This window comes from Corapipo altera, unplaced genomic scaffold, assembly GCF_003945725.1.
Source record: "Corapipo altera isolate COAL_440 unplaced genomic scaffold, ASM394572v1 1b, whole genome shotgun sequence".
NCBI classification, from domain to species: domain Eukaryota; kingdom Metazoa; phylum Chordata; class Aves; order Passeriformes; family Pipridae; genus Corapipo; species Corapipo altera.
Window position 1 is genome coordinate 10,708,606 of NW_020884881.1, and position 25,218 is coordinate 10,733,823.

The 25,218-nt window shown below is 41.5% G+C and overlaps 1 protein-coding gene across 2 annotated transcripts; it reads right to left on the reverse strand.

The window, feature by feature from the left end:
- Positions 1–48: 48 nt before the first annotated feature.
- Positions 49–9,253, reverse strand: PMPCB (peptidase, mitochondrial processing beta subunit). Of its 2 annotated transcripts, none has more exons than XM_027639820.1 (13): positions 9,146–9,253; positions 7,117–7,257; positions 6,731–6,817; positions 5,398–5,527; positions 4,832–5,030; positions 4,084–4,163; positions 3,403–3,515; positions 2,628–2,771; positions 1,961–2,121; positions 761–846; positions 597–685; positions 301–376; positions 49–205 (listed from the first exon to the last, which is right to left on the reverse strand). In XM_027639820.1, the coding sequence occupies exons 1-13, from the start codon at positions 9,233–9,235 to the stop codon at positions 141–143; spliced, it is 1,461 nt and encodes a 486-aa protein (XP_027495621.1). In that variant the 5' UTR covers positions 9,236–9,253; the 3' UTR covers positions 49–140. The 2 variants fall into 2 exon arrangements, with proteins under 2 accessions (XP_027495621.1, XP_027495620.1); XM_027639819.1 differs by having other exon boundaries at positions 1,961–2,124.
- Positions 9,254–25,218: the final 15,965 nt, after the last annotated feature.

The window sequence follows — 25,218 nt, forward strand, 5'->3', positions numbered from 1 at the left end:
CAACTCAAAAGCTTAACACAGGGGTGTAGGTGTAGTTGCTTGGTGGGAGGTTTTTTGTTTTGTTTTGGGGTTTTTTATTGGTTTTCTCTTTCTTTTTTTTTTTAAAAAAGCTCAAATATACTGAAAGTTCTTGTTATTCACTACTCACGGCGCCAATACATGCCACTGCAGATTTTGCTATACTCTGGGAGTTGTTCAATTGGACCTGGAAGTCAAAGAAAGTTGGCCATGACACATGTTCAACTGATAGTGATTGGTCTGGAGGGGTTATGGGAAGGTAGGGAAACTTGTATCACATACCAACAGCAGCAACTGCAGGATGCTTATCACAGATGTACTTTGTGCAGATCTCTCTAATAGTCTGGGCATCAATAGCCTAAAAGAGGTGAAAGAGACACCTTTGTTACCATCCCATCTAAAACTTGTGACCTTAATTTTGTATAATCCACGGGAACAGGCAACAAAACACTTCAAAGTTTTCTCAGCTGGAAACATTTTCCCACCCAGGAGCAGTCCAACTTCTGTATTTTTACTTTTTGTAGCAAACAATTTTCTCAATTGCCTAATTTAAAAGTTTCACCGTGACTGCCACTTACATCAATTCTCGCCTCAAGTTCTGGAATTGGGATTCGGCGCTTATAACACAGCATTTGTCTTCCAATGTCTTCACAGATTGGTGTAGACCCTAAAATAAGGGAAAATATGCTTCAGTTACCAGCCTACAACTCCACAAAGAATAAAAAGCTCTCATAAGTCTCACCATCAAGTTGTAGCAGCATATTTGTCTTTAGAAGATTTTTCGCTCGAGCTACTTCATTTTCTGTAACGCTTGTGCAAAGTCTTATCCTGAAAAACAGTTTAAATCCAAAGGCATTAAATAATAGTAGCCTGTAGCACACAAGATTGCCTGTGATGAAGAGGTGCACAGACACTCCTGCACCTACCAGGCACTTCTTTTCTACAGACAGAGCTGGTAGGAGAGTTTGGCATGGAAACAAGGCATAGGATGCAAAGCAGCAGCATTAGAGTAGGGTTTTGGGAAGCCTGCCAATATACCCAAAAGCAAGTTTTTCCCCTTAGAAGAGCTGCATTTTGTTTTATTAAACGTATATTTTGAGCCAAGTGTACTTGTTATGTTGAGAATGGGTGTTGCTAGGAAAATAGGAGCCAAGCAATCAGAAGTAATTAGCTGGAAGGCAATCCATCACTTCCTGGCTCTTCTCTTGGTGAGATTTGCCACTCTGTATAAGGAACATTTCATGAGGAGAGGGGAGTGCATCAAATATCTTAACACTCGATTCTTGTCCCAGGAATTGTTTGTATCTTCTCTGGTGCTAAGCTGCAGTAAAGGGACAGCTAAATTCATGCCTTTTTTCTCCCTGAGTTATTAAGAGAGATCTCACAGAATAATGGTATATGAGAAGTGATTTATGTGATTAAAGAAACTCCATATTTTCAAGATTTCTTTCAACTTCTGTTTCAACTTCATCCACTTTAAATCTGTGCCCTTACGTAATTTATGTCTGTTTCTAATCACATCTGCAGTTCAAGCTTTACAGCTGCACCTAGGGACATACTTCAATATAGATTTAAGCCTTAGATGAATGAATATTATCTAGAATCCCAAGTTTCAAAATTCTGTATGTAACAGCCCAAAATTCCCTGCCATATGTACTTGTACAAGGAATGCTGTTATATTAACTACAGTGCCTGGTCATTCTTCCAGGGCAGAGAAAGAAAACAAAACCTAAATCTAAGCTATTTGCTCCAAGTAAGGGTGCCACAAACTGGCTGCTGGGACTCTGCATTAGATGCCAAAGTTTAGAATTTGATGCATTTGTTTTTTTCCAGATGAGCCTAAGCAGAGAAACAAAAATACTCTCTTTAAATTATTTATATATTTTTAATTTGCATTCCACCACAGAAAACAACCTTTTAAGAGAGAGAGTTGTTAGCTTACCATTCTCTCTGAACAAAGTGCACCATGTCCTGAATAGTAGATGGCTCACAGACCATATAGAGTCCCCACAGCCCTGTGTCAGTATAGCAGGTGTTGAAGGACTGGAAACTGTGACACAGGTTACCATGGCAGGCAATCTGAGCAAGCTTACTGGATAAATTCTGCTGAGGCAAAAGAAGAAGATACTGTTTTATGAAGCATTTTGGAAGCTTCCTATTCATCTCCCTGATTGATTTCCTGTTTTCATTTAATGGTGACAGAACATGCAGTACTATCACAGGCTCCAGCAGAAGCTGTGAGGTTAATTATCAGCTCTTCAGCACAACAGTTGCTTTCCTTGTACATAATCTCACATTTGGAAGTAACAGCCCAGATTTAAACCAAAATCATGAAACTGCTTAGGTTCAAGAAAGGGACAGTTACTGATACCCATGGGTTCTGATGACATACAGGTATAAAACATCCTACTTTCGATGAAGGCTGGCAAGATCTCAAGTCACCTCTATTTTGGTGGTTTAGAACCACTTCCTAAAATTATCCTGGGTGACAAATTCTCTCAGATGCACAACTGAACCCCCTCATCTGTCCTGGCAGTACCCAAGTCAGGGAGATCTCACCAGCCCACCAAGGTCATTCAGAGCAGGACGGTGTTTGCAGGTTCACTCACCACGCCTCCTCCAAAGGAACGATCCCAGTTACCTATCAGAGTATTGGCTACCATGAGTGGGATTGTATCTGGGTCTGACCAGCCAGCTGCTTCCACAGCTATGGCCAGGTGGGCCAGGGGCATCTTGTCATCCCGGATTCGAATCTGTGTAACAACAGAGAGCAGCTGTAGTACAACCTGTACACAGTCAGGTATATGCGAAGTTGAATATCAGACGACAGACTTTTCCATTACAGATGGATTACAAAGCGTGCACAAACCAAAATTAAAGCACGTCAAGCTTAGTTTAACATCAGCCTTAACTAGTCTTCCCTGAGGCAATTTCAGAGGACTTTGCCAACATACACAGAGAGGGCATTACAAGTCATTTTACAACTACCAGCAGCGAGGAAATCTGATGACTTTGCAAAATCTGAATAGAGATGGGAACAGAACAAGGATGCCACAGAGTTCTCTGCCACATCCTTTAAATAACTGGTTCTCAACAAGTGGAAATGCTCCACCAGCACAGTCAAGGGGATAAAAGGAAAGTAGCAGCAAGTATAAGGGACATAATCCTCCAGGAAGTGATGAAGCATAAAAAGTGGTGGCAGTGAGGCTTGTCCAAGAAAGGACCCAAAGTACCGCTCTGGAAAGCAGCTACTCCCATCGCCCTCTTTGGGGGCAAGAAACCCTTTCATGTGTCAAGTCTGTGTCAGAGCAGCCCTCTCTCTTTAGCAGAGAGCAGATGTCAGGGGATGTAAGGGCCAGCTGACAAAGCCACCCAACAGCTTACCTCACTACCTGTGAAGCTGCAAGGTGGCAGGGGTGGCAGTCCTCCTTCTGGAGCAGATGGCAAGTTACCAAAATGGCACTTTGCTAGGTCAAGCAGTTCATCATGACAGACCCCTGAAAAAAGGTATTTCACATGCTTCATGATGTTATTCTGTAAACAATTCATTTAAATTGCTGTACAGTCTAAAGACTCAACCAAGCAGTAATTCATTGGGCCCCTGCTTTAATACCTCACTTTTGCATTCCTCACACCTCTCCATCACACAGAGTGAGATCATGATTCCCATTCCTGAGTTCTCTCTAACAGCCTTCCATTAAAATCACACCAAATCAAGCTGTTTGCTCTCAGTTTCAAGCCTTAAAGTTATTACTTTGTCTCTGCATTCCTTGCCACGCCCCTTTTCACACTGAATGCCTTTTAGGACCCTCCTTTCCTGCCCACATGGAAGAATGACTTTGGCCTCCAATTCACTTCTTGTCACCAGTTTAAGGTTTCTGGAATTTTACTGAGAGGAAAAGGGAACAAAAGTTCAAATGCTATGAAGGCACAAAACACACAGGGCTAACAATGAACTTCCAGGACCTACTGAACAATGGATAATTCATTGTGTTGTTCCCAGAGACTTAGGCCATGGTTTCAAGCACAGTTTCACATGATCCAGGGTGAATATCCCATACTAACCTCCAGCAGCAGCCAGGACCATTCTGGGTCCTTTGTAATGTGTTGTTATGTACTCAACCAAGTCATTACGATTTATGGATCTAGAAACAGGAATGGAGACATCATTACTGTGTCAGTAAAGCTGACTAGAGCAAAAAGAGGTAAATGTATAAACCAACAGAATACCATAATAATAAGTTCTGCCAGTGCACAGAACAGAGGCAGAAAGCTGAAATAAGGGTGACTTCCTAAAAAGGAAATAGGAACTCGATACATTTTGCCTTTTAAAGCTCTTCTAGCTTCCTGAGAAGAGTGAGAATTACAACTCAGTCAGGTGGAGACAAGGTGCACTAATGATCTCCTGTTCCTTTGAAAGCAGCACATTTGGCAGTCTCCTGGTCTTCACTGGTCTAAACAAATGCTGAAAGAGCAGTGCAAACACAGTTGTGCTGACAGTACTGTCTAACACGTGACCAACTGGAAAAAGGAGTACTTCCAATTTTGTGTCAGATGCACTTTTAACAAACAGGAGAAAAATATGGCAAAAAACAAAGACATGCAGAGGACACCTGTAGTTCACATACCCTTTGATGCTTGCATACAGGGGAACTAAGGCAATAGGGAGATTCTTCTTACTATTACATCCAGTGCACAGAACAATTTCAGCTGTACAAATGAAAACCGATGCTGTTCCCTACATTTTCAGATTAGTCTTTTCAACATATAAAAGTTATCACACAATTAAAGACAGACACAAATTTGGACATACTTGATGTTTTCAGTGGGTCCTAAAATTGTCCGTCCTAGGGCTGTTTTCTGATAGGCTGTGGCATGAAGGTAATCAAAGACAACTTCCTGCAAATTGGTTTCAACTTCTTGCATCTCCCGAAGGATAACTCCTCGCTCACGCTCAATCTCTGCTTCTCCCAGGGTGCTGTTCTGAATTATGTCAGCAAGGATTTCCACAGCTAAGTGAAAATAGAGATGGAAAGAGTATTTTCAGACTACTAGAAAAATATGGTTCCAAAAGTGAAGCCCACCCCAGAGACCAAGTGCTAACAAGACTTGCAAGGGGACAAAAGACTTGCAGGAAGGGAGAAGTCCAAAAGGTATCTTATTTTGGGACTCTGAAGAGAAAATGTTTTCAAATATCAGCTTCACTGCTGGCTCCTTTCCAAACCTGCATTCTCACATTCATGTGAAGTTCAAGAAAGGACTTTTCACCCAGGAAGGAAGGGACTGTAACACTGCAAAAGCATCATTCTGTGTCATCTCATTGGAAGCTGGACAAGCACCTTGTTCTTTGCTGTTTTTCTGATGAATGAGAGCAATTACCTCTTGGTAAGTCTTTTGAAAAAGCCTTGGCATAATACACAGTTTGTTCCCTGGACGTATATGCATTCAGATGAGCTCCCATGTTCTCAATCTCTAGCTCGAGGTCTAACTGAGACCTCTTTTTTGTTCCCTGAAATAGAACAATAAGAAAATCAAATTAGACCCTTCAGTTCACCTACCCATCATTACTGCTTCATGTCTGAAAAAGTCAAGGTCAAGAGAAAGAAAAAGTCTTCTGGAAATAAAACTGGCATACTAATATCTCCAAGCTTGAAAGTCAGATATAAATATTACTACGCTCCCAAATGAAAATAAAAAGCTGACAAAAGGGTGACTGTGTGTCTTCTAAGACCATTTATTTTAAGATGGTAAAAGTGAGTTAAAGTGAGTTAAAACTAGAACTGTGTAATCTGTAGCTGTGTATCAGCTACACAGAAATAGGACTTCATTTTCCAATGGAAACCAAGGTTTTAGTTGTCCATGTTTTTTTTCTCATTTCAATTTGGAAAATTTCTTTATAGAATTCTGGCAAAGTTCTTATCGTTGATCTTTAAAGATAAATAACTTAGTGTCCTAGTTAGAGCAGCCAGGACCAGTTCATCACTGTGTGGGTGTAACCCAAACTGTGTATTCTACACCCTCTGTGTCATTTCCCAGGAACTGTTAACAATAGACCATTTGCAGCAGCTGCCCAGAGCACACCTGACCCCTCAGGCTATAAGGCTGTGAGACAGGAGGATGTTCCTATCCTCACACTAATGACTCAGGTGTGTTAACTGCCCTCCAGGGAGTCATTAGCACTTCCACACCCAGCCTGAGGGGTCATGTCTGCTAACGGGCCACCAAGGATTCCAAAAATATCTCATGACTCACAATCACCCATTGTGGAACTCCCCGCCCTGGGGGAGGTACTGGGCATTCCCACTTGAACCTGAGTGTTTATAATCTTGGGGTCTTGGGACTTCTGGGCCCACTATTGGATCCACAGGAGGACCAGAACCTTGGCTGGACTGCAACCACCACTCTCGACCAGACTGTGACCAGCACCCTCACCAAGAGGTTTTCCTTTTACTTTGGACTCGGGGGGGACCACATGGGTCTCAGCACGAACATCACTCTGTTTGTGCCCCAGGGTGCTGGGTTATACATCTGGGTTTTGTGGGTTAAAACCAATTGTTTGTCCATATAATTGTATTATTGTATTATTCTTCATTAAATTGTAACTCTGACTTATAATCTCTTTTGAGTTGGGTTCATTTCTCCTGGTGGTTTACCTTTAAACCAGCACACTTAGAAATTCACTGTAAACTTCTACATCAATATTCATACTCACCTTGAAAGCCATATGCTCAAGGAAGTGAGCAGTCCCATTGTTCTTCTCATTTTCATACCTGCTTCCAGCATCAATCCAAAGTCCAACCTCAACAGAGAAAAAAAAGTCATTTTACCACCTAAAAGCTTTTCTGTTTTGCTCTTTGAGCCACACTTAGATTTTCAAGATTTATTTTTAAATGGCTTTTTCCTTAAACACATCAGGTTTTCAAGAAAAGGAAAATTTCCATCTTCACAAAAAAATCTAATCACAAATCTACAAAAGCCTTAAGACCTCTGTTTCCTATCTTAAGTTTTAGGAACATTGCATGTAAATGCAATTTAGTTCCACAAGGAAATGAACACACATGAAGAGTACAAAAAACCCTTCCTTTACAAGTTACTTACTGTGCATGTTGAGAGTCCAGAGTCTTCAGAAGCTACTTGCAAGCCATTTTCCAATGGACTCACCCTAGTTTCAGGAACGTTTAAGATTACTTCTGTGGCTGCTTTGGAAGCCCTGAGCCTGCCTGTTCCAATATGCACACACTGTAAGAAAAATCAGTCATTAAGTTATATCCAAAGACACTCTTCTGAACAATGTATTCCTGAACTTAAACATTATGTCCGTGGATCTTTTCTAAAGAATGCATAAAGGAAATAAAATTCAGCACTACTATTCACCGCTACTTCACACCTGGGATGCAGTAACCTGAATCCAAACAAAACCCCAAAGATTACTAAAACTGAGGAGATACATCTGCTGCCCTCCAATCTGACACAGAAGCACGTTACTAACAGCAGACAGCCACACTCTGTTTCCCAGCTCTGCCAGCAAGAGCCAGCAGGACCTTGAATATATCCTTTACCATCCGGAATTCCTCTGGGCACCTGCTTTCTAAAGTGAAGTGAGATACAGCCCAAGTGCCTACGTCCAGGACTGTAAATCAGTCACTCATTGGTCAGAGACTGTGAAACTGTCACCTCTGAAACAATCACCTGGCAGTTAAAGCACATTAAATCAGAGTGGGGCAGAAAAGAAGGGACGATGTAGGTTAAAAAGGTTCATTGCACTTTTTCAACGTCAAGAAATGCAGATCTGTATCCCAAATGCAAACTTCAAGGAATCAATTATTTCAAAGACTATTATTTTAAATGTACCAAATAAACAAAGATTTCTTTCCCCGTGTAACTGCCTTAAACAAGGAAGTACAAAATCCAGCTCTCACCCACTCTCCCCCTGAAATACCAATAGTGTGATCTCTCAAAACTCATATATTTCAGAATCATAGCACAATTTAAGTTTGAAGGGACCTCAGAAAGTTCCTAGTCTAACTTCCTTCCTGCTCCAATCACGATCAGCTATGGGGTAAAGACCATTTTGCTCAGGGCTCTTTGCATTTGGACATTGAAAATCTCCCAGGATGGTGAGAAACTGCACAGCTCTGCTGTGTACACAACCTGCTCCACTGTTTGACTGCCTCACGGGGAAAAAAGCTTTCACATACCAATTTTTCCTCTCTCGTTTCAACTTATGCCCATTGCCCCTCATTCTGCCACAATGCCCCGCTGTAACAAGCCTGGTTTTGTCTTCCTGACAACCTTTTCATGGGTACTGGCACAGGTCCTTCTCATAGCTCCTCCCACAGGTCCAGCTGAAGCCGTGTCTTCTGCAGGATGAACAAGTCCCAGACCCTCAGCCCCTCCTCACAGGGCATGTGTTCCAGCCCAGTTCATCTCTGCTGAATACACTCCACTTCACTGACGTCCTCCTCACACTAAGGAGCCCAAAACCAGCTGCCACACAGAAACCTCCTGACAAGTGCAAACTAATCACTCCCTCTGTCGCCTGCTCCGTTTGTGCCACCCTGCCCTGCTGCTGGACACTCCAACAGCCTCTTCCAGAGCTGCTCCCCGGGCACTCAGCTCCCAGCCTGGGCTGATGCAAGGGACTCTCACTGTCCGTCTGCATTACAGGGAAGGAAAAAACTCTGTTTGAAAAGACCTCCCTCTCCTGTTTACAGACAGAAAAGCTTAGGCTTCAAACTGGGAGGACGGGGGAAGTGACAGAAGGGGAAGAGCTCTAGGACCGGGGCCTCCACCGAACCACGGGAGTGAATGAGAGTTTGAACGTTCCCCTGAGCCCCCTGGGGCGGGCACGGGCATGGGCACCAGCAGCAAACCCTGTGGATGCGGCCGCCAGGCTCGTCCCGCCGGGATCTGTGAGGAGCGGCCGCGGCCCCCCTGCTTGGCCGGGTGAGACTACAAGTCCCGCCCTGCACCGCGGTTCCGCCGCGACTACAAACCCCAGCGTGCACCGCGCCCCCGGCCTCCAGCCCCCAGACAACCTCAGCGCCCGCCCGAGCACCAGCGCACGGAGCCGTCGCGGCGCCCGCGCTCCCCGCGCATCCCTGCGGTCCCCGTCTCGCTGCCTCACCCGCTCCGCCGCGCCGGGCGCTCGCCCCAGGCGGGCGGACCAAGGCAGGAGGAGCCGCCGAGCCGCAGAGCGCGCCGCAGAGGTGGCCATCTTGGCGAGCGGCGGGCGGGGCTGTGCGGGCGGGGGCGCGCAGGCGTGACAGAGAGTTGTGAGGGGACCGGAGAATGTCCCGAGTTCGGAGGGACCTGCGAGGACCACTGAGTCCAGATCCTGGCCCTGCACAGCTCAATCCCACCCTCTGCCTGAGAGCGTTGTCCAACCGCTCCTTGAGCTCTAGCGGGCTTGGGGCTTGGTTTTCACAGGATCACAGAATATGCTGAGTTGGAAGGAACCCACAAGGAACATTTGAGTCCAGCTCCTGGTTCTGCACAGGACCATCCCCAAGAGTCAAACCATATGCCTGAGAGTGTCATCCAAACACTTCTTGAACTCTGTTAGGCTTGGTGCTGTGACCACTTCCCTGGGGAGCCTGTTCCAGTGCCCAACCACCCTCTGGGTGAAGAACCTCTTTCTAATATCCAACCTAAACCTCCCCTGACACAACTTCAGGCCGTTCCCTCGGGTCCTGTCACTGATCACCACAGAGAAAAGATCAGTGTCTGCCCCACCACTTCCCCTCACAAGGAAGTTGTAACTGCAATGAGGTCTCCCCTCAGTCTCCTCCAGGTTGAACAGACCAAGTGCCCTCGGCTGCTCCTCATACAGCTTCCCCTCAAGGCCCTTCACCATCTTCATTTCCCTCCTCTGGACACTCTCTAAATGCTTAATATCTTTCTTATATTGTAGTGCCCAAAACTGCCACAATATTCAAGGTGAGGCTGCTCCAATGCCAAGCAGAGCGGGACAATCCCCTCCCTCACTCGGCTGGCAATGCTTTGCCTGATGCCACCCCAGACAAGGTTGGCCCTCCTGGCTACCAGGGCACTGCTGGCTCATATTCAACTTGCCATCTACCAGGATCCCCAGGTCCATTTTCTCAGCACTTAATGGTCCCGCTCTCCTAACTCTGCTCCACAGCAGTGCAGTTCAGGAAAGCCATTTCCTCCCCATAACCCTTTATGGCCAAAGCGCTGCCTCTCAGCTGCTCTGAGCTGCCATGAGCACATCACTGCCCCACGAAGCTCCTTCAGCTGCACCAGGCCCTTTGGGCAGCGCTGGCTGAGGGCGCTGCACTTCCTCTGGGACAGGCCCGCCCTGGCTGGGGAAATCCCAAGGCTGAAACTACAACGTGAAGTCTTGTTCTAAGAAGTGAGCGCAGAGTAGCAGGAAGACTTGTTACGGATAGGAAGGCTGCACCCACACCAGTGAACTCAGCACTCTGCAGCGCCCAGCTGGCAGAGAACTCCCTCAGCTCCCGACACAGGACTGTGCAAACTGCTGGGAATGGGAAGGGCTTGTGGGAATGGTACTTGACAAAAGCCAAATTTGGCCTGGGAAAAGTTCTGGCAATATGCCATTCAAAGCAACTTCATTTTGGTGACAAAGACTGTTCCTGAGCACGTTTGGAGTGTGCGGATGTAGATAAATAGGTACAGACATGCAGGAAGCACTGCTCTCGGTTTTGATTGAATTCCTGTTTAAAATTTTTACTTTTAGGCTGGGGGATTTTTTTTGGTTTTGGTTTTAGTTTTTTTTTGTTTGGTTTGGTTTTGCTTTGTAGGTGGGGTTTTTTTGTGTAGATTGAGTGTATGTGTGTGGGGGGGGTGGTTTTGGGGTTTTGATTTAGGGTTTTTTTCCTAGAATTAGGAGCTTTTGGTTTACCTAATCAAGTATTATCTCAAAAAGTAAGGAAAACTAGGGTGAAATTCTGTTATTTGTCCTGCAGTGTGTTAAGTAGCACAATAGGAAGAAACAAATACTACGTGAAGAAAGAAATTTGTACTGCATATGCTGGGTAGAGACTCTGTTTCTAGGTACTATTTTCCTAAACCTGAACTTCCATCTGCCTCAAACCATAGCACAGTACTTCTGACACCCTCTGCCTCAGTACAGGAACTACAAATCTTCCCCATCTTGCTCTGCTCCAAAAAGAGAGAGGAAGCTGGGCTCTTGGAAGGAATCAGAAGGAATCTCATCAGAAGGAAGAGATTCTTGGGCCCCAGATGTAGTACTGGCTTTTCCTCAGGTCCTTCAGCACCTGCCTTCTGTGCCCCTGGGCTTTTTAACAATACAGCCAGTTTCTGAAGGAGCTCAGTGCTCTGTTGATGAGTGCCCTCAGGCGCTCCATCTCTTGCCCAGGGCTCTGATTCCACACTGAGTGTTGAAAATGGTGAGAACTGAGGATGCTTCTGCTCAGTGTGAGCTGTCTCCTGCAACTGCCCAGGTCCTATTACTCAGAGCTGATTCACAAGAGCTGTCAGAAGTGATGCTCCCCTTGCTCTGGAATATTATCAGTTACATGCAGGTTTTAGGTGACAAAACTACTGTGCCTCTCAAAGAACACTGAGGGTTGTTAGTGGCTCTGAGCTGGCTCAGATACTGAAGTGTGAGAAGGCTCTTCATTGTGATTTACCTTCTCATACTCCAAAACATGAACCAATTTCAGAAAATGCCACTGTATTTTAAATATATAGCTTTTCTGGGGTATCTGGGGGGGGAGGGGGAGGGCAAGGTCTCATGCCCTTGGCAGTTCAGAATGAAATTGTACCAACTGCCCTAGAACATCTGCACTGCCAGTTCACAAGCCCTGTGCTTGAACAGCAGCTTTAATCCTGCAGCCAGGCTTGCCCAGTTTCTGTCACAATCACTGTAATTGCATTTGAACAGTGAAACCAAAAAGTGTGATATACTGCATACGTCTAAAAATAAAAGTGAAACTGTTGTTAGCATGTTAGTTAAGAGACCAACCTAAATGGCAAGAAATCAGATGCTGCCTAATTTGACAATGACCCCTTGATCGTGTATGGAACTGTGTATCTCTGTGATTGAAATCATTACTGTTAGTATTATCTTGCTGTCTGTATTATATATATAATTTATATATATATATTTTATAATTTAGATATCTATTTTAGTATCCACATAACCTTTGGTAAGAATAATCTTGTAGCTGTAAAGCAGGCACATCCTTTCACCAGAGAATTTACATTCAAGTCAAATTAGTTTCCATGGAATAGAAAATCTAACCTTACATGAAAATAGCTACTTCTCTTTTTTTAGTTTAGTTTCTCCTGTTTAGATTATGCATATTCAAAAGATCCATCCAGTTCCAGCATTTTTTAAATTTCAGATAGAGCTCTGTCAAGTTGTAAAAGAAAAAAAGCAAAGCACCAAACTGTGCAATTGAAAATTAAAATTAAGCTTCTCTTCCATTTTACAGCTAGATCTAACTGATCTCATTATGCTGGGATTTATCTCAAAGATGTTTTACCAGACTTCACTAAGCCATTAGCCACCCTCCATCCTAGAAATTTGAATCCTTGCTAGACATAGAATTACAGCTTAAGATAAACTGATTATCCTCATAATATGTCTCCTACTTAACAAAATAGTAGTGTCTCATATGTAAATGCAATCTAAAATTTAGCATCCAGGAAAGGTCATTAGAGAGACGCAACTTTAAATTAAGAAATCTTATTAACCATCTAAAATGCAATAAAATAAAACAAATACTGGTGTTCTAACAATAGAAGCTGAATATGGAAACACTCACCACTAAACTTTTACAGAATAGTACTTTTAAAATGGTTTTAACAATCTGTTTTTTAAAATGAGTTTTAGAAATGGACTATTATAACAAGGAATGCTCACAATATCCCTCTGGTTTAGGTAAACAATATTATCTGCAGCTCCCAGATGGAGAAAATGAGACCTTTTTTCATAGTTATGTGTCCAGTCTCAAGCAACAATGGAGTAGAAGGGCCAGGATTAGCAGAGGGAAGTTCTATATTATGTCCTTGTCATCACCATGATACATAAATAGTTGCCTGCCAAGTTCAGGATTCCACAGAGCCTTGTGAAATGGGTGGATGATATAGGTGAGAGCCTCAGGATAAAAATCTGATTCCTTCAAATCCAGTTTCCAGATTTCACCCTAAGTATGGGGAGCTTTGTATTTTACACTAAGTAGCTATTTTAGATTAGCATCCCTCCTAAATAGGTTTCTGGAAAAGGACCAAATGGCACTTTCAGTTTTAAAACAGGCTTAAAACTTGTCAGGTACTCCACCAAAAACAGTAGTAATACGAAGTCTGAATTATACAATTCCAATTGGTTTTCTGAGGAAATAAGGTTTCCATGCTCATTACTGTACAATATCAACCAAAAGACAATGGGCATCTCAAAGACTGGGCCATTCCAGGAACAACCAGCTGAGGAGAAGGCTGAGGTATCAGCTCACCCATGGGGAGAGACTCTGCACTACCCAACGTGAAAAAACATTCAGCTGGTGCCAGCACTCACAGATCTAGCTCGTTGCTTCTAGAGTAATACTCCTACTTTATAAAACAATTCCATGTGGTAGCAGTGACAGAAATCAGAAATCTGCATATGCATACCTGACAAATGTATAACCACGTGTCAGCACAGGGGCTGAACACAACACTTTGAAACCAGCACTGCTAATCTGCACGGTCACATTGAAAGGTTGGGGTTTTTTTCAGTTGTATATATAAAATATTTCTTCTGAAATAAAGAAAATGTTCATATCAGCAAGACACACTATCATGATCAGGTTACTATAGAAGAGGTCGGGAAGAACGATCCTTAGTTGCAGGTGATCCAACCCCAGACAAGAGTGCACAGGAACTGAGCATCAGAACAGCACTGCTCCAAAACTGCTGAAACCAGCACATGGTAAACATTACCAATTGAAATTGCCTTCAGCTAAACTACTGCTTAGTGCTGTGTTAGCTTTTTGTAGACTCATCATGTTCACTGTTTATTTACAATCTACTATCTTTTTAAAGCAATGATACAGTATTTCCCTTGCTGAAATCCAGCTGCCAGGAATTGGCTTGAGCTCAGCCAAGCAAGAAGATTTCAAACAAACCTAAAAACATAGGCTCAAGAAACAATACATTTTTTTGCTGAGGAATGGGTTGGGGGTTTTTTTGTGAATAAAGTTGTTTTGAGAATACAAATTAAACTGTCTGAACACTATGTTTTCTGATTTTCATGCCAGCTGTTCACTGGCATGTAGCTGATTATTTTTATCAGTGTTACCTAGAGGTTATCCTCCAGCTAATTAAATTGCAATAGCTTTTCTTTCTCATGGTTAACCACTGGGCAGCAACTGCAAAGGCCTACAGGCCACTGACACTGGTCTTTTGTACTCTCAAGCTGCAAGGAAGACTGTCTAAATTAAACATAGAGGCTGTTGGCTGAATTTATAACATTTCAGTTGCTTATTAACAGAGCACTCTTTTGAGGCTGCTGATTAAAAGCTTTCTTCAGGGAACATTACAGTATTCTGTCTGCAGTTCTTTTTTTCTCATAAGTATTTATATACTGAAAGAAGAAAGTGGAACCTGTCAGTAAGTACCAGACAACCTACTAAACTGACTGCTGAAGGCTTTTATCAGAAAGATAAATGGAAGAAATTTGGATAGCTCATAACAACAACTTTTCAAGAACAACACGCCAAACAAAGGATTCCGCCTGATGCAGTAACTCAACAGGAAATTCCTGCGGGTAAATGCATCTCATTTAGCTAAACAGATAAATTTCTCCTTGCCTTTCAGCAGACTCGCTACAGAACAAAGATTAGTCCTTTTTTATAGCTATTTTTGGCATTGTATAGAAGTGTCATTTCTGCCCCTCCCTCTGACTATAACCACATACAGTTTCATTTTTGTATAGCATTATTCTGATTTGATGGTAGCTGAGTTCCCAGAACTCCATTTATTTCAACCTTTTTCTCCTTTTAAGAAAGGATCACTTCAGCAAATATTTTCTCCAGAAAATAATCAAGAGGTCACCCAAGTCTCTAGTATAATTCAATCAAAATTGACACAGTGAAAACTGAAATAATGCAATTACTGAAAATATTAGAATTTGGCGCCTGATCAAGCAGCCAAGACAGCCACCATTCTTTGATCCTCTAATTCATTCTTCCTCTGTTAAGCACTGTTCAGGTAGTGATAATGTGAGCAGATTTTCCATTACAAAAATACTGTTAATGCTACTCATCACAGTTTATAACAAAGGAAATGTACAGTTACATGCTGTTCTAATATCCATATAACTGAGTTTTCTCTTTTATTTCTTGTCTTAAACCCTGTTTTCTCAATCTTTAATCCCTAAAATCTCAATAATTCTTAAGTAAGTGTTAGCAAACACAAACTACAGGCCATGTAGTTTTATTCAGATATTAATACAGTGCAATTATATGTTTAGCCATTATAGTCATTGATCCAGGGCAGGGTTTGTTTAGCTTCCAGGCTTCCTTGTTGCACTTTAACTGTGGAAACAACATATATAAACATTTGGCTTTACAGCTTAACCAGCTTCTTCCTAGCTGATTTCATAGCGTGAACTGGTTGTCATCATGTCGTAGACTTTTCACGGTTCACGATGCTATTGCAGACTGGCCAGATTCGTGTCCCGACTCATCTGTCTCTCTGTGCTGTTGGCCTCCCTTGTGCTTGTGTGCAGAAGTATCAGTCATCACACTTCAGCTGAATAAAACTAGCTCTCTACACTCTTTCAATAGTCAGTGGAGGGTAACAGGACACTTCTCTTAGGATGATTACTTAGAAATGTCTTCTTGTTGTACTTCCCACTCACACTGATTGTAGAGGAATGAGGACTAGTTCAGCAGACTAAAAACACCCAATCTCTAGGCAGCTGCCTTCAGGCAAAACAAATCTTATCCTGAGCTTCAGGCTAGTAGCTCATTGCAGGCTTCCCTTATCTAAAGATCAGATCCATATATTTTATTATATTATTAGAGGATATTATACAGATTATAAATGCATTTACTCAAGGGCACAATAAGTTGAACTTATATTCTGTAAGGGCCTACAGCATTTTAATGGCTGGAAGTTTTGCAGCATTTTTACTCAATTTTAAATATCGACTTCTTGCTATTAATTAAATACAAATGGAGTAATCACATGAGTATTCTTTGTGTCACTTATCTTTACATTACAATAAGGGTTTTTTTTGATGCTTGCATATATTCAAGGTTCAAGACTCTGTAGCAACTGTATTTCGTGCTGATTTTTGTGTAATGAACAACCACACTGTAGATGATATCAAGGGAAAAGCCAGGAGTGTTGACAGATGGCTGGCAAAGAGAAAGTTGGGGATTTTATAACCTGAGAAGCCATCAGGAGTTCGGGAATGTGGGATAACATTGGTCAGATATTTCTGCTCACATAAGCAGCCAATTTGCTAAAGTTAATATTCACACTTTTAAATTTCAAGGTAACAATCTGATTGCAGAGAGTTTAGTGGTGCATGTCACTAAAGATCATTTTTTCAGACTGATTTCAGATTCACTGGCCTTTTTTTACAGTCCTCTGAAGGAAAAATTTTCTGGATCTTCTTAAACCCACTGGACTTTATGTCCCTGCCTTTCTCAAATCCTATTACAGCCCAGAGTGCCAGACCTGCCATTTTTCCTTGTGTGAGACAGACAGCTGCTTTTGCTGGTCATTTTCTTCTCTACCACTTTTCTACATTTTTCTACTAACTTCCAGATGTTTGGCAGCTAGCACAGAGCAGTAACTCCAAGAAAGCTTCCAAACATCTACTGGTCCCAGACATTGTGCATGCACAGATTTTCTCTGTATTTGATGTGCACTGTGAAGCTTCTTCCTCACAAAATCCATGCAACTGAAGCCTCATATGCTCAAAAAAATCACCAGGTTTGCAATGGAAGAATTTCAGTGCATATGTGTTGAGTTGATCTGTACACAAGCTGTAAGTTTGCAACGTTCAGAAGACACACAAATTGTCACACACACATAGAGATCAAGTTTGCCTTAAATACATTTGCTTCCACATTTGCCTTTGGAACTTCAAATACTGACCGTGAGATTTTTTTTTAATTTGAAAATCCCATTTAACTAAGTATGTAAGAACTGGGTTAATATGAGAGGCTTAAGAGATCCACCTAAGAGGCATTTTCAAACATGACACGATGAGCTATAGTATGTCAAAGGAATAAGATTTGGAATAGGAACCCAAGTCATTACTAAGTAGATTTAACAGAATTAGGGGATGGGCTGTTACTCTCTAGCTGGTTGCAGTTACTGCATTGATGGTACTGCACAGGGGCTGCACTAATTCAAGCATTAGCCATAATCTCACGTGTTTCTGACTGTGCCTATCAGTCATCTTGTTGGTCTATTAATGCTGGCAGATCTACTTTTTATATTATGTAATGTATTTATTTTACCCTGGCACATTTTTCCCAAATCAGGTATAAAAAAATAAAACCAGAAAGCTTCAGAACTTACTGCCAGCTGCACAGTGCACAAATCTCACAGCTATTCCTTTTATCTTTTCCACTTTTTTTTTTTCCCACCGTGATAACCTGTATTTTCTAGTCTTGGCTTTCTACCAGTGAAATTATCTACATCTCAATCTTTTTGAATTATAAGTTAAGATCTAGGAGTAATTTTTAGTGTAATTATACATATAATTTGATCAGAAGAGATTTATTGAGAAACTCTAAACACCCCAAAGCTTCTTGAAACCTACTGTTTTACTATTTTTCAAAGCCTCTGGATAAATAAAAGAAAAAATATGTGGCATTTACATGCAATTTTTATTTCATCCATGTAAGGTACTCATGCATTTCTCAGAAATGTATGGATTGACTCTCTCTTCACACATAAAATCTACCCCAGTGTAGTTGTGGACTCCCCATCCCTGGAAGTGTTCACGACCAGGCTGGATGTGGCTCTGAGTCACCTCATCTAGTGGAAGGTGCCCCAGCCCATGGCAGGGGGGTTGTAACCAGATGACCTTTAAGGTCCCTTCCAACCCAAACCATTTTATGATTCTACCCCAAATCATGTATATTTATATAAAGAAAATCCATCTACACAGTTTATGGTAAAGCACCAGGAACTATGTGTGTAGTTGAGATTTACTACCTGATCTTTACAGGCAGAGACTCTAAAGTCCCAAATCAAAGTTCAGCACAGTCAATGAGACCACTAGTTTAATTCAAAGTATTTACCACTTGACTTGTGTAAAATGATGGCTGACACTCACAAGCAGAACATGGAATGGAATATTCCAGTTGGAAGGTGCATGATCAACCAGGCCAACTGCCTGACCACTTAAGGGTGACCAAAAGTAAAGTGTGTCATTAAGGGCATTGTCCAAATGCCCTTAAACACTGTCAGGTTTGGGGATTGACCACCTCTCTAGGAAGCCTGTTCCACTGTTTGACCACACGCTTGGAAAAGAAGTGTTTCCTAACGTCTCTTTTTTACCTCCTTACACTGAGTTCTGCAAATGCTTGTGTGTGATGTCTTGCTTTGATTTGTAAGTTAGAGAAGGGAATAAGACTTCCAGATAGAAAAGGAAAAGAACAGATAAAGACAATTTTGATAAACTAAATGTTCTAAATTGTGTCAGCCTGATATAACCTTTAATCATTCTTTACTAGTTCTCTATTAAGGGTGTAACTGCTTCATTCTCTCTCTAAATAAGGAATGTGTAACTTAGGCAAGAAAGAAATGGTCAAGCATACAAATGGAAAAAAAGGAGAATCCAAAACTCAGGGATTTAGGAAAGGTAGTTCTTTGCCTTTTAGTTCCTTTTGCCAAATAATAATTGGGGGGGGAGAGTATTCCTAAGCATCTATACAAATAGGCAAGAGAAGGTTATTAAGAAAATGAAGCCAGGCTCTTCAGATTGCTGTAAGGTGTGAGACTGACAGACAGTGGGCATAAATTGAAATGAGAGAGAGTTTCAAGCTGGATTTAAGGAAAAACATTTTTACCATGAATCACAGAACTGACTGCTCAGAGAGCTTTGTGAAGTCTGTGCTTTTGCAGGTTTTCAAAATCCAACAGGATCCAGTCTGATCTGAACTCATAGCTGACCCTGGTTTCAGCAGAAAGTCCCTTTCAAACTGTGCTGGTTTAAAGGTAAACCAGCAGGGGAAATGAACTCAAAAGAGAGATTATAAATCAGAATAACAATTTAATAAAATAATACAGTAAGTATGATTATACAGACAAACAATTGGTTTTAACCCACAAAACCCAAATATATAACCCAGCACCCTGGGGCATGAACAGAGTGGTGTTCTTTGGTCCCCCTGAGTCCAAAGGAAAAGAAGAGGGGAAAAACCTGTTGGTGAGAGTGCTGCTGCAGTCTGGTCAAGAGTGGTGATTGCAATCTGGTCGAGGGTGGTGGTTGCAATCCAGTCAAGAGTGGTGGTCTGCAGTCTGGTTGAGAGTGGTGGTCTGCAGTCTTCCTCTGGATCTCACGAGTGGTTTAAAAAAGTCCCAAGACTCCAAGATTATACATTCTCCAGTTCTGGTAGGAATGCTCAGTACCTCCCTCAGGGTGGGAGGGTTCCTTAATGGGTGTGAGGACAAGAGCAATCTCCTATCTCACAGGCCTCTTAACACCTAGTTTATAGCCTGAGGAGTCAGGCTCTATGTGCAGATGGTGTAAATGGTTCATTGATAACAGTTTCTGGGAAATGTTAGAATACACAGTTTTGGGTTACACCCATACCATGATGAACTGGTCAGTCAGGCTCTATGGGCAGATGGTGTAAATGGTTCATTGATAACAGACAGAGCTCAATTACACCTATATAATCCTTTAGACATAAACCACTGACTAAGTCTGGGACTAGGACCCAACGCGGCTGCACCCAGATCCCTCTCTGAGACAAGTTTAGAAAGTAAGAGGGTCCTTTCTGCACCTCATGACTCAGTGGGGCATGGGGGTCTCCCCAATAAACTTTGTCTGCAGCTCTCCTTTTGACTGTGATCCTCTTAATAACCATTATCCTTTATTAATTAACATCATAGTTATCTGACTCTAAAAGCATTTTCTATGGAAGAAGCTTACCACTGTGCAGCATTTTAATGTAAATGACTCAGCATAAATGCCTGAGTCATTTATCATTATTAATTCTTTTAAGAAAAACCTATCTATTGCAGAATAGTTAAAGAAGCATCAGTCATTTCCCAAGTTTTAAATAATATATAAGATAATTACATTCCCTCTAAGAAAGACAATGGCACTTTTACACCTCTGTTACCTTCATAGAGTTTACACTGTCAATAAACTGCCAGCAGCAATTATTTATGCATTTTAAGTAACAGTTGTACAGTTCTGCTCTAGTTTTGCTAAAACCAAAAGACTTGGTTCAGATGCATCTGTTTTCCAGTGACGTCTATGATTGCTTTCTTTCATTTATTCAATGAACCAGCTGTGTTGACTGACGTCTGAGAAATCAAGTTCACTCCCAGAATAATTTCATTGTAGTCAATTTAGTTGCAGCAAGGACTGATTTGACCCATGGAGCTCAGTATATTGTAGAAGGTCACGCAGCTTGTCAGTAGTTCAGACAGGATTTAAACAGAGGATCCTCCTGAATCCCAGTTCCAATGAGCCTCTTTTGACATTATCATAGTGCCTATGCATTCAGAGTGACATTTTGTCATTCAGAGCACTGCTCATCTGTTGCCATACCAAGAAGTGACCATCGTGGGGCTTCAGTCACGTGCCCTCATTCTTTATTTCCATTTATTTATAACTCTCTCCTCTATCCAGTGCCAGCTGTTAAAACCAGTGGATTTCCTTTCCCTCTCCCTCCTGGGAGCTGTGGATGAAGAAGAGGTTTCAGACACATTTCAGGAGGGCAGTAGCAGAGTGCTGAGGTCAGCTGGGAACACAGCAGTTTCATTAGTGCCAGAGCAGCAGCTTAACAGCTGAAAGCAGCTCCATGTGGCCCAGAGCATGCCTGCATGGGATGCTGACAGTTACAATAATACTCCAATTATGAAAGATTCCCACTGAATACAGTGGTTTGGACTATGGGATTTCTTGAAGCCCCTTCTACCCCTGTATTTCTATGATACTTATAAGATAAAGCTACAAAAACAGTTTATGGAGGCAAGGAAATGGATGGTCTGTGAATATCTACAAGCAATCACAAGGAAGCTCTGACTTACCCCATTGTTACACACCTTCTTTACCAACACTAATTTTATATGATTTTAAAAGTCATTATTTTTTTCTTGTTTTCCCTTTTCACAATGTATTTTTCACTGTAATCTAAAACCTAACTTATTTGAAATTATGCAGAAGGTCTTAGCTACAATACCATCATCCTGATCTGATTTTAGCCATGTTTCTTGTGAAACCATGCTCTGTGCCTTTGTGTTGAACTAGTTGGCCAATTTCAATGCTATTTGAAAGAAGGAAAGAAATTTCAGGGGCTTTCTCTGGGTCGGGAAATCTTAGAGCAATCCCTGCTTTCTTAATGAAGGTTGACAACTCAAGTGCATCCCAGTTCACACTGTGAAGAATCCTGGGTGTGCATTTGTCCTTTTCCCTGCAGCCCAGTTTTCATAGGAAGCACGAATTAGAAATTTCTGTTTGGTGGGATATAAATGATGCTCCCAAGGCATCTGTTCTGGTCAGTCAAGGGCTCAAGGCCTCGGAACATAGTAATAGACTACTTCCTTACTACTGTTCATATATTAGAAATCCTGACTTACTAATAATAGGAATAGCAGGGGTAATAATACACCACTGAAGTAAGCTTAATACAGCCCAAAGTAATTAAGTCCCTATAACTTTCTTTAACATCAGCATCTGGATATAGGACAGAGACTTGAATTAGTTACATGAGTATGGGAAAAGTAGGCAGAACACAACAGCATGTGCTATCTGAGCACGAGCCAGTTGGCAGTGGGCACGAGCACTGGCTGGCCAGTCTGCCTGCACATATGACTAACTGGGGTAACCACAGCACACGCTGTCTCTTGCCCAAACAGATGCCATGGAAGGCATAGGAAGAAGAGGGCTTGGATTATTGCACTGAGAGGGTGAAGCTACAGAGCAGTAAACAGACATGAAGAAGATAGCAAGCTTGTTCAGTTTCATTCTTTCTCAAGAGGTCTGTTTATATACGAATTTATGTTTCTGTGTGGATTTGTGTCTCCACAAATGCTCTCAAAGCATATGAGTAAATGGTAAGCAAAAGTTAAGACCTTCTCAGTTGCCAAAATTCACATTCAAGGCATAGCACTAAGGATAAGAAACACTCCCTTAAATAAAGAATAGTACAAACTCAATCCATTGTAGTATCAGTCTAAAATAATAGGGGGATGCTTTTCCATAATGCATTTATACACAAAGAAACAGTTTGTCCTCATCTTGCCTGCAATGAAAACAGCACGATGTTCTACAATTTCTAATTCACAATTAAAAGTCAAGATATCCATAACAAACTGTGTTAGGAGCTACCCTACATATTCTTATTTTTTGTCTGCTTTGTAAATCCAGAATGTTTTTTTCTTGTTCACTAAACATGTTACTCTACCTTGTGCCCAATTACAAATTCAATTATAAAAGGCAAGGAGTTTTCTTACTGAATAGTCCCACTCACAAAGGAACCTAGATGAGATCCAACCTTTTAGACACAGTAATTGAACTTCCTAAAGAAATTTTAATGATAGCAATTTTGCAAAATGTTATGGAGTAACAATACATTATCAGGTACTGACTGTAACAGCATCATCTCGTGCTTGTTTGCAATGACACCACCAAGCTTCACTGGTTTTGAAAGAAACCTAACAACTTTGATTTCTTCTGAGACACAAGGATAATCTCAAAATCAGGTGTTGTCTAAGGCTAGATGTGTTCCAGTAAACTACAACACTTGCCTGGATGTTAGTGCACTTCAATAAGCATTAAATCACCAGCAAGGTTGCTACCTGAGTTTTGGCTCATGCCAAGGAGCTTTCTCCCAGAGAGTGCCCAGGCATGCTTCAGGGATTAGCGTGGGCCTTGTAAGAGTTTCAACAGCAATTCTGATGCAGCCACCTGCTTTTCAGAAAGGTTTACCTGTACAAAAATACATGCATTGGAGACTTTGGTGTCAGGGCTGGAGAATGCTCCCGGCCCCTTACTGGTATTACACAAAATAAATGTCTCTGTTATGGTCCCAGTTGATTGGCTTCCCCAGTTTTGTTCCCTAAGCAGAAGTTAACAATGTATCAGCAAGACATCAGAGAATATTTCACACAAAACAAAATGTGCTTCTTAGTATTAACTGTAGCTCCTAAGTTCCTTCTCCATAGTCCCCAAAACTGTCAAATTCTTTATCATATAAGAGGTTTGGGTTTGTAATGGTAAACATAACATTTACAGTCATTTAATTAAGTATTGTATATTGATTATACATAAATTTTTGTACCTAGGTCTATTTAATGTTTTGATTTAACATTCCTGGGAAGCATTTTATACCTATATGTATGTATATATATATAATACACATATAGTAGCTGGTTGTGTAACCCTCTTTCACTGACTAACTTAACATCCAACATGATTTGAAACTCTGCTTGCCTCTGTCTGCAACAGGTGCCAAGTAACTTTTCTCCCTTCACTTCTCTCCAAAACAGGGTGGATATCACAAGGGTGGTTACTCCTCCAAACTGTAATTAGAAGGGCTAGGTTAGGTTTTTTGATTATGTCCCAGTATTGGCCAGTTTTGCCAGAGAGTATTTTACTAGCCTAGTAGAATTTCGTTTGGTGCAAAATTTCAAGGCTAGTAAAAATTCCAGTATAGCCAATATTAGAGCGATGAAAGGCTTTTTTTTTTGCTAGGATAGCTTATTTCACTCAGATATCCAGCACAAACTGTCCAAACCAAGTGTGTTTTTTTGCTGCAATAAACTGCATCTGCACTGTAATAGTAAACATTGCCTAGTATATAGCAAGCCTCAGCCTAAAGGGATTTTGGATTATTACTTGATGTTCTAGGATGGAGCGAGAGATGGTACAACATTTTTATTTTGGTATCTGAGAGGATTTTCAATCAAGACAGCTCAGTTATAAAGCTACAAAAATTTTAACTATAAGAATTTCTACTTGTTCTTACATTAGACTCTGCTTCAGTTATTGCCCAAGACAATGAGTATCTTGCTCTGACACAGCTTATGTCAAACAAATACATTAAACTTTGTGAAAAAGACATTAACTCTACACTTGGAGATCTAAACAAAATACTGATAAACTTCAGTTGCATAGAAGGTTAAACCTTTCATCGAGAGAAATTTTATAATCAACTTAGTTGAGCTGTCCTGCCCATGATTAATGCAAACACTATCTCCAAGGGAAAGACACCACTGCAGATACAATTCATGAATCACTAACTGTGAGATTCTAATTAAGATACAGGTTGCTGCATTAAGCAGATTAACCTATATTAAGGAACTTACCCTTCCAAGTAGTTAATGAAATGGTATATCCCAAAACCTTCTTCAATAAAAAATTATTCTGTTTCAGGTGCTAAATTTCACTGTGAGAAAAATAAAATGCACTGACCCCAAAATAACCCCACTTTGCTACACCTCAGTATCTGTGCCTCTCTGCAGTACAAAGAAGCTCCCATAACTTTTTTATTTCCATATATATTGGACAATATATAGGGCCCGTCTGAGCAGTAAAAATGCCAGGAGTGCATGCCACTGATGGAAATAAAATTATTAAAACTCTCCTTCTTAAGACAAGTGCCAAGCAAAAACTCTTACCTCATGCACAGATGGCTGTATCTTTCCCATCTGTTAGTAACTTCTGGCCTCCAACTCCTGCAGGATCCTAACATCAGTCCTCTAAGCATATTAGCACGTCTGGGGTATATTAAGAGTCAGAGAGATCTGTTCTGGGTTTACACAACTACTTGAGCACAGATTGGGACTCTTCCTCAGTTTAGCTGTGTTTGTGCACGTAAGAGATTGAAAGATCAAAACTTGCCAAAGCAGCAGGACTAGACTGAGATCGTAGTTGGCTCCTGGGAATACTGAAAATAGTTTAAAATCCTTGTTCTGTTGAACAGCACCTATGAAGTTGAATTTTCTCATGTTGTGCAAGCTGGCATGTCACAGTTGGTAAAAGGAGCTGATATACACTTC

Bases quoted from the DNA above. Each gene is read 5' to 3' on its own strand.
- PMPCB (XM_027639819.1), bottom strand. From the start codon at position 9,235: ATGGCCACCTCTGCGGCGCGCTCTGCGGCTCGGCGGCTCCTCCTGCCT. The intron at 7,258-9,145 runs GTGAGGCAGCGA...TTTTTCTTACAG, and splicing joins CGCCCGGCGCGGCGGAGCGG to TGTGTGCATATTGGAACAGG. The intron at 3,516-4,083 runs GTTAGTATGGGA...ACCTTTTTTCAG, and splicing joins GGTCCTGGCTGCTGCTGGAG to GGGTCTGTCATGATGAACTG.